The sequence below is a fragment of the Bison bison genome, unplaced genomic scaffold (genome assembly GCF_000754665.1).
Source record: "Bison bison bison isolate TAMUID 2011002044 unplaced genomic scaffold, Bison_UMD1.0 scf7180017864466, whole genome shotgun sequence".
NCBI lineage: Eukaryota > Metazoa > Chordata > Mammalia > Artiodactyla > Bovidae > Bison > Bison bison.
This window is the reverse complement of record NW_011495027.1, coordinates 1,832,413-1,842,632: the sequence shown is the minus strand read 5'-3', so window position 1 is coordinate 1,842,632 and position 10,220 is coordinate 1,832,413. Positions and strand designations below refer to the sequence as shown.

The following is a 10,220-nucleotide window of genomic DNA, read 5'->3' as shown; positions in this document are numbered from 1 at the left end:
CTATGGGGTCACACAGAGTCAGACACGACTGAAGTGACTTAGCAGCAGCAGCAGTACCATGCTGGGCTTTCCTCCATGTGCGAACAGAAACAGAAGGCTAGAGACACAGAGAGGTACTAACTAGACAGCACTTATTTAATAAAAATTATATCATACTTTTTAATAGAACATCTCCCATTTAATTTTACTTATATTATAAAATCCAATTTAGTAGAAGAAACTGAAATGAAAATAAATGTAATTGGATTCAACACAAGAAGCTGAAGTAAAAATGAAAGCTGCTGATAAATGTTCTTTCCCCACAAAATAATTGCGAAATTATAAAAAGAATCATTGAGAAGTTAGAGTCATTATCTTATATTACCACATGCACTAGTTTTAGATTCTATTAGTTGACTTCCTGCCATAAAAGATAAGGAAATGACCAGTCTTACTTCCCTTTCCTACCTTCCAATTTTGTTAGCTATCTTTTTCTAATTGTGCTAAGGTTTAAAACATTTACATCTGGTTCTGTAACTTTAATTCCCACTCTTGTGTGTGTGGTTAGTAGGACAAAGAGATTCAGTGTTCACCATGGGTTTTGTATCTCTGCTTCCTCATTACTGAGTTCTTTTTCAAAGATCCAGTTGGATGTGAAGGGGCCATAGGTTTTCTTTTAATTACTCAAAGAGACTTTGTGCCTTTAACTTAAATGCAACTTGATTGGGTATACTACTCTTGGCTCACATTGTCTTTCACTTAGAACTTCACACCATCACTGTCTTTTGGCACCAACTAATACTAAGGAGACATCTGAGATAAGCCAGATTCTGCCATCACCTGGAGGGTCTTAATTTTATGCATAAAAATTTTAATCCTTGTAGTTCAAAACCTTCACTGGACTATGGTTTGGTGTTGAAACCTGTGTGTCAGTTTTTCCTGAAAAGGTATTTTTTCACACACTATTTCATCTATAGTTTCTTATTTCAAGGATGCCACTTGTGAATTATCTTTGTTCACAGTGTCCATGACCACCTCTGAATTTGAATATCGTTTTCATTTAGTATCATTATCTCACTGTAATAGAAATCTTACCTATTAGTATGTCTGTGGCTTTAGCCCCCACTTAGCACTGTGGATTTTCATCTTTTCTGTCTGTGGAGATGTTTGTCTTGTTTTGAGTGCAATCTATTAATGTATCCTTAAAGATATTTGAAAATATATTCTATCATTTCTATGTGGAAAGTAAGCAGCCTCTAGAAGCTGGAAAAGGCAAGGAAACCTAGAGCCTCTAGAAAGGAATACAAGCCTGCTAATGCTTTGATTTTTAATCTAGAAAGACTCACTTCGTATGTCAGCTCTAAGATAATAAATTTGTGTTGTTTTAAACCACAAATTTTGTGGTAATTTGTTACAGGAACCAAGGAAAAACTAACACGTTAAAGTAATCATTGGCTGTGAGTATTACTACCCCATCAATAATCAGACAATGAACCAACTGGGTTTCTCTCACCAGCCCTTTATCCCCATCCCACTTTCCTTTTGGCTGTTGGATTAACATCAGCATTAAGAGATAAAGAAAGAGGAGAGTGAAAAAGTTGACTTAAAACTCAACATTCAGAAAACTAAGATCATTGTGTCTGGTCCTATCACTTCATGAGATGGGCAAACAATGGGAACAGTGACAGACTTTATTTTCTTGGGCTCCAAAATCACTGTGGACAGTGACTGCAGCCAGGAAATTAAAAGATGCTTGCTCCTTGGAAGAAAAGCTATGACAAACCTGGATAGTGTATGAAAAAGCAGGCATTACTTTGATGACATAGGTCTATCTAGTCAAAGCTATGGTTTTTCCAGTAGTCATGTATGGATGTGCCAGTTGGACTATAAAGAAAGCTTAGCACTGAAGAATTGATGCTTTTGAACTGTGGTGTTGGAGAAGACTCTTTGGAGTCCCTTGCAAGGAGATCCCAACCAGTCCATCCTAAAGGAGATCAGTCCTGAATATTCATTGCAAGGACTGATGCTGAAGCTGAAACTCCAATACTTTGGCCACCTGATGCAGAGAACTGAGTCATTAGAAAATACCCTGATGCTGGGTAAGATTGAAGGCAGAAAGAGAAGGGGTCGACAGAGGATAAGAGGGTTGGATGGCATCACAAACTCAATGGACATAAGTTTGAGTAAACTCAGGGAGTTGGTGATGGACAGGGAGGCCTGGTGTGCTGCAGTCCATGGGGTTGAGAGTCAGATACAACTGAGCGACTGAACTGAACTGAAAGACTCTAAACTCAATGAGTCTGGTGTGTTCAATTTTATGTTGTATTATCAAGAAGATAGTTTGATGCCAGGGGTAAGTCAGACCAGGAGTTAGTCATGGTTTCAGTTACTACCCTCTCTCTCATTAGCTACTGTTTCCTGCCAATACCCCAGGGAAGAATAGAAACAAGCAGCAGGTGAAGTGAGGTCTGTGACCATAGTTTTTTTTTTTTTGGTTTATGGTGAGTCTTGATGTTATTTAGTCACTCAGTTGTGTCTGACTCCTTGTGACCCCATGGACTGTAGCCCGCCAGGCCCCTCTGTCCATGGGATTCTCCAGGCTAGAATACTGGAGTGGATTGCCATTTCCTCCACACGATCTGTCCAACCCAGAAATCGAACTTGCTTCTTGGTGTCTCCTGCATTGCAGATGGCTTCTTTACCACTGAGCCATGGGGGAAGCCAGTATTAGCCAAGTATAAAGCATTTGAGGGGAGATGACTGGAAGCCATTCACCATGGGAGTATACTCATTGGGTGTACTTGTTTGTTAGGACTGCTTTTACAAAGTACCACAGACTGGGTGGTTAAACAACAGAAATGTATTGCCTCACATTCTTGGAGGCTAGAAGTCCAAGACCAAGGTGTCAGCAGGGTTGGCTTCTTTTGAGGCCTTTCTCTTTGGCTTGTAGATGGTCCTCTTCCTCTTATGGTCTCACATGGTCTTCCCTCAGTTTGTGTGTTCTCTGTCCTAATCTCCTCTCATAAAGACACAGTCTTATTGCATTAAGGCCCAACCATATGACCTAATTGTACCTTAATTATCCCTTTAAAGGGCCTACCTTCGAATACGATATTCTGAGGTACTGTGGGTTAGGACTTCAACATAGGAATTCTGGTAGGACACAATTCAACCCTTATCAGAAGGCATATAGAAAATGTTCAGCAAAGCTAAACTGAAGGTATTTAACGTCATATCCAATATTTGTAAGAGAAAAGTTGAGGGAATTTCAAATGATGATAGTTCTGGAGTGAAGATATACCCAGATCTTTAGAACCAGTTACATACAGAAATGAAGAAACTAGAATTTACACAAGCTTAACAATGATAAAATGAAGCAGTCACTGGCTATACAATGCATCAATGTTTATAAACGTTTGTAGTAACAAAAAATAGTAAGTTATTAATTACCTAAAAAGGTATTTCTTGAGGTAAATGACAACTGTAGTAATACACATTAATTAATCTGGCTGAAACCAGAAGAGGTAATGGTGAAGCTCAAAAACACCTCTAAAGGAAAAAAATATATAAATTCATAGTTCATTATTACCAAGTAAGGGTGAGGGCTTTTCTAGTGTTAATCTTTAGAATATGAATATTTTCAACATTATTTTATGAGTAATATAGACTAATAGTATTAGGAAAAAGTAGAAACACTTTAAAGACTATGGAATAAGTCTAGTAGTTTCTCAGTGAACACCCAGTTAGAATAGGCTAGTGGCCATTTGACCCTTTATTGCTCTGTTCTCACCCAAATACATAAGAACTAGGAATCCATAAGCATCTGAAGTATACACAGAAAATAAATCAGGAAATAAGGGTACTAAATAGAATCCAAGACTCAAATTGTTCTATCCTTTTAAGATACTTTAATTTTGCAGTTATTAATTAAAAAACACAGTTGTTTTCAGCATTTCCTAGCTACAGGAGTGCATAGGAAATTCCATTCTAAATAAAGAAGTAATTAATGAAATAACAACACACCTTAACATTTTACATTGATAGGTTACAGTTTACAAGGTGCTTTCACATACATTATTTCATTTGATTCTTCAACAAGCAGAAAAAACAGTAGGAAAGAAAAATGATTTTTTTAGGTTTACAATGAGTATTTTCAGGCCAATGGGCACTCACCACAGGAACATATCAGAACAAGACAGCAATGCCCACAAGCCACAATATCATTTTGGTAGGTTGACAGTTTGATATCAATTGGATAATTAGCATCAGTGAAGGAGGAAGGAATCAGAACAGACACGAGGTTCTCATGATATTCAAAGAACTGTAAGAACACTGCAAGAATTAAGGAGAAGAAAGATGCCCTAGAATATCGGCTTACTGAGACTTACTTCAAAGCATGTTATCCCCTCAGAATGTCAAAAATCATCAAACATGGGGAAGTTAGAAGGGACCTTAGAAACTGCCTAATGGAACGTGTCCATTTCACAGATAAGAGAACTGAGGCCAAGATCACTGCTGACAGTGACAGACAAGGCTCGACACTCAGATGCCTTGACTTTCAGTCTATGGCTCCTTTCCTGACAATGTCATCTCCTTACTATGTCTTCTGTTTCAAATAATGTAATCTGAGATTAAATACTGATTCATTCCACTTATTTCTTATTCAAGTTTATATCTTATTTTTGGCTAAATTGTGGCTGAAACTGGGAGTTTTATATAGTTCTAAGATATTCTAATTCAGTGTATTTGAGTGGTTGGAAACAGACTCCCTTGATGGATTGGGACAAAGCTTGCTGATATCTTTCAAATGGAAGTTCAATGGAATGGCTAAATAGCCCTCAAAACCAATGCATGCCTACGGGTCATCCACCCAGGCAGATTTTATAGCAAATTTGTGCCAGGTAACAGTAATTCAATGATTTTCTTTTTGTTTTTTTAAGAATTCATAGAAATCTTTTTAATTACTGAAAACTAAAAATGTAATAATCAAATCGTCACCCCATGATTTACTAAAATTATGTAATAATTTTACAATAATATACAACATAGGTACCATAGCATTTATAGCATACATATTGAATACATGATCAGCATGTTCTTGGGTCTAAATGGAATACAAAAAACCTAAATTATTTTATACAAATGATGTTTTAGATTTATTAACATGATATTTATTACATAAAATCTGCTACAGCAAAGTATTTCATATTTTCCTTGCACATTTTAAATATAAGTGGACCAACAGATCAGCATCAGCTTTAAGTGACATGACCATGCAGAAACACTTGACAACCAAAAGATGTACAGACTGATGCAGAGAACATCTCAGACAGATTTCTTCAGCATCTTCAAAGGGTTTACAAAGGTGTGGTACACATGAAAAGAAGTAGAATCGGTGACCTACCTGCCCCGATAATGAAGCAGAGTGTTTTATATACATTAAGATCAATCTGATTAAACACAACCCACCTTATATGCATGTAAATTGATCATAAAAATGAACACAGTTTATTTTCAACTATTTTGGTGTGTTGTTTTAAGATAGGTCACTGACACACAGAGATAAAACCAGACAGGAAATTTAAAAGCAAAGAAAAAAAAATATTAAAAAATTGAGTTAAGCCATGGATTCTCAACAAACAGTGAACGAAATGGGCAAAAATGCTTGAAATTTCCACATGATAGCAATGTTATTAAGTCAGCTGGCAAAAAAATATTTATATAAAAAAACAAATACTAAAATTGTATTTGCATGATCATAATTCCATTTACTGAAAGAAGCTAGAAATTATGACATATCTAAAAATACCACACCTCAAAATTAAAATACAATTGTGGCAGTTTTGTCCCCTTTCCTCACTGCCGAGGCACAGGACGAAAGCTGAAGTTGCAGCAGCGCCTCTATCTCAGGCTGACACATACAGTACACCAGCATAATCACCTGGCAACAAATTTTGTTCTTAACTGTGACAAAGCAAAGCAAAGCAAAACAAACAAAATACCTCTAAACAAAAGTGCCTCTGTATCATTTACAAGAATCCAGCCATTTGTTTGGCTTAGATGAGTATTTGTTCACATCAATGTTCTTTTTAGTTCATTTCTCTTCCTTTAAAAAGTTTACAATGGGGACTTTTTGAGAAACTTAAAAATTTGTCACTTTCATTAGTCATGTTCCATTAAAATACTGTCTAAAATCCTTATGGAAAGTTAAAGTTTATAAATCTTAGAACTCTTCTCTTGATACCTACATAAGTGCTGGTACCATGTGAGAGAATCTGGATGATTATGATCCATGTTATTAGTTTTTCCTGCAAATGAGACTGTCACACTGCACAGGTTGGTCACGTATTTACTCAAGGGGAGGATGACAGAAAAGGCAGTGAAGTGACACAGAGCTTCTGATCTGTATGAATCCAAACTGCTGGGTCTAGCTACTCTGCATTAGTGAGTTCTAGGAAAGTTAATGTTTTATTTGTGTAAATATCCTTGGTGAAAAGACATTCTATCTTTAAAAACTGTCCAGCATTTTGGCAAAAACTGAGTATGAGCTATTCAAAGTAAAAATAATTATTAGAAAGCATATCCTCAAGCAACTGACCAACACAAATATTGGTTAAGAGTTACTAAAAGCAACATTTACCCTTCCCTTCCAAAGTCACATAGCCATAACACTGCCCATTTGAAACACCAAGAAAATAAAATGAGCACTATTTGCAGAAAAATTAATGGAAATGAAACAGGACGGAATGGATGTGGAAGAAGAGAAGAATGACGAACCAAAGGGAAGCAGGAGAGTGTCTAGTTCTGTGTTATGGCACAGACAATGCTTGCTTAGCGGTGCCTTGTTATAGAGGTGGATGCAGAGTGCACACACGGATGACGGGAATAGAGACCTCACTCAGTCGCTGGAATGAAGGAACTCGGTAACTGCTTTGACAAGGAGGGTCTCGGCTCTACCTTATCTCTTAACAGAGTGCAAAGACTGAGTGTGAGCTCCGATGTCATCTTGTTGCTCTAAAATTCACAAAATTCTTTCCCACATTTTTCTGTTATAGAGACACGGATATCTTCTTCTTCATAGTCATCAAAGTTGCTGGTATCTCCAGAGCCTCTGAACTTTGGTATGAATGGAGCTTCAACCTATAATTGAGAAACAGAGAAAACAAGAGTGATACTATGATTTATTATAAGAAATACATATATATATATTTGGTCTTAGTGTCAGTTCTTGGCACAAGCTCCTAAAGCCTTTGGATCTCCTGAGTTGAGCATGGCAAAGGTGTCTTTTTTATGTTAATGAGGTGTCTTTGGGAAAGCCTATAGGTAACTTAAGTAGGGTGGCTGGTTGCCAGGGTACCCAACACTGTGATTAGAAGGTTGGAACTTTCAGTTTACTACCTGACCTGGGGAAGGAGTACATCAAGGTTGTATATTGTCACCCTATTTATTTAACTTATATGCAGAGTACATCATGCAAAATGCCATGCTGGATGAAGCACAAGCTAGAATCAAGATTGCTGGGAGAAATATCAACAACCTCAGATATGCAGATGACATAACCGTTATGGCAGAAAGTGAAGAGGAACTAAAGAGCCTCTTGATGAAGATGAAAGAGGAGAGTGAAAAAGCTGGCTTAAAACTCAACATTCAGAAAACTAAGATCATGGTATCTGGTCCCATCACTTCATGGCAAGTAGATGGGGGAAACAATGGAAACAGTGACAGACTTTATTTTCTTGGGCTCCAAAATCACTGTGGACGGTGACTGCAACCATGAAATTAAAAGACGCTTGCTCCTTGGAAGAAAAGCTATGACAAACCTGGATAGCGTATGAAAAAGCAGACATTACTTTGATGACATAGGTCCATCTAGTCAAAGCTATGGTTTTTCCAGCAGTCATGTATTGATGTGAGAGCTGGACCATAAAGAAGGCTGAGTGCTGAAGAATTGATTCTTTCAAACTAGGGTGCTGGAGAAGGCTCTTGAGAGTCCCTTGGACAGCAAGGAAATCAAACCAGTTAATCCTAGAGGAAATCAGTCCTGAATATTCATTGGAAGGACTGATGCTGAAGCTGAAGCTCCAATACTTTGGCCACCTGATGCGAAGAGCCAACTCATTGGAAAAGACCTTGATGATGGGAAAAACTGAAGGCAGGAGGTGAAGGGGATGACAGATGATGAGATGGTTGGATGGCTTTACCAACTCAATGGACAGGAATTTGAGCAAACTCCGGGAGATAGTGAAGGACAGGGAAGCCTGGCGTGTTGCAGCCCTTGGGGTCGTAAAGAGTTGGTTGGACAGGACTGAGTGACCAAAACCACAACCTGATCTGAGGGAAGAGGGACTGGAGATTGAGTTCAATTAGACTCTCCTGGTGGCTCAGTGGTAAACAATTTGTCTGCCAATACATGAGACACAGGAGACACCAGTTCAATCCCTGGGTTGAAAGGATCCAGTGGAGGAGGAAATGGCAACCCATTCCAGTGTTCTTGCCTGGGAAATCCCATGGACAGAGGAGTCTGGAGGACTGTAGTCCTTGGGGTAGCAGAGTCAGACATGACTGAGCAACTGAACACTCACACCAAAGGGCAGTAATTGAGTCAATCATGCCTATATAATGAGGTCTTCATGAAACCCCAAAAGGAAAGAGTTTGGATTTTGGAGAGCTTCTGGGGTGGTGAACCAGTGGGGACTTGGGGAGAATGGCATTCCTGGACAGAGCACGAAACTAGGATCCCCTTTCTACACACCTTGTCCTAGGCCTCTCTCCCATCTGGCTATTATTGAGTTACACCGTTTATAATAAACTGGTCACCCAGTAAACAACTTTTCTCAGTTCTGTGAGCCAGTTTAGCAAATTAATTGAACCCCAAGGTTTTGGGGGAATCTTGATCTATAGCTTGTTAGTTAGAAGCACAAACTGGACTTGCAGTTGGTATCTCCAGACAGGAAGTGTCAGAAGTGAGTTAGTTGCTTGGTTGCATGGAAAAACAGGAAAAAGAAAGGCCTGAGAATTTCTAAACACTAAGGAAAATAAATTCTTATTATTACTAATGCAGTGGCAATCTTTAAATGCCTTTAAGTCCCTAAATGATAAGAACATTGAAAGAAGAAACTAACTATAGGTTTGCTGTTAATCTTAACATTTTCATTCAAAATATGGTACAGGCCAACAAACTTGAGATTTCTAGGATAATTCACTACTGCCATCAAAATGCTGGTACTTAAGGTTACAGAGGATGAGATGGTTGGATGGCATCACTGACTTGATGGATGTGAGTTTGAGCAAGCTCTGGGAGTTGGTGATGGACAGGGAGGCCTGGCATATTGTGGTTCATGGGGTCACAAAGAGTTGGACACAACTGAGCAACTGAACCGAATTGAAAGTTACAGAACTCTAGTTTTCCTTTATCAGTTTCTTATTTCTGAAGCCTATTTTTCTATCCTCCTTTCCTTAATTCCTTCCTGTTTATTTATTTTTTTTTATTCCCAAGATTATTTTGTTTAAAATATCTGGCTATCAAACTCTCTGGGAAATTTGAACAAAAAGTCTTAGAATTACAAAAGTGTTAAATTCTGAACATTTTTCTCTTTGGATCCTAAAAATAAAATGTCTTTCCATTATTTAAAATAAGTCTTTATAAAGATTATGTTGTGCATTAAATATGTCTGAGGAAAAGATTTTAAAAGCTGAAAAAATAACATCACAGTTTACACAGCATCTATAATGTTTATAAATAATTATATGCATGTGGTTTCATTTCTTTCTCAAAATAACACCATGAGAGAGGCAGGGCAGGTAGCCTTATTCCCATTTTACAGATTATAAAACAGAAAGTTGATCAAGTTCATATGACTAGTAAGTAGCTAAAGTAGGTTTCAAATTCATAAGTCTTCACTTTTAGTCCAGAGCTGTTTCTAATATTTATACCAGTGATTTTCAATGAGTTTTGATTAATATGCCTTTACATCTTTTACCTGATTTGCCTCTTGAGAAATTTGTATGCAGGTCAGGAAGCAACAGTTAGAACTGGACATGGAACAACAGACTGGTTCCAAATAGGAAAAGGAGTATGTCAAGGCTGTATATTGTCACCCTGCTTATTTAACTTATATGCAGAGTACATCATGAGAAACGCTGGACTGGAAGAAGCACAAGCTGGAATCAAGATTGCCGGGAGAAATATCAATAACCTCAGATATGCAGATGACACCACCCTTATGGCAGAAAGTGAAGAG

At 37.8% G+C, this 10,220-nt stretch overlaps 1 protein-coding gene across 2 annotated transcripts in view; it reads right to left on the bottom strand.

The window, feature by feature from the left end:
- Nucleotides 1-3,864: 3,864 nt before the first annotated feature.
- PRKACB (protein kinase, cAMP-dependent, catalytic, beta) overlaps nt 3,865-10,220 on the bottom strand; it is a 144,196-nt gene continuing 137,840 nt past the window's right edge. For both annotated transcript variants that reach the window (XM_010860295.1, XM_010860294.1), the window contains exon 10: nt 3,865-7,119. In XM_010860295.1, the coding sequence (XP_010858597.1) occupies nt 6,994-7,119 (126 nt within the window). In that variant the 3' untranslated portion in view covers nt 3,865-6,993. The remainder of the gene's footprint in view (nt 7,120-10,220) is intronic.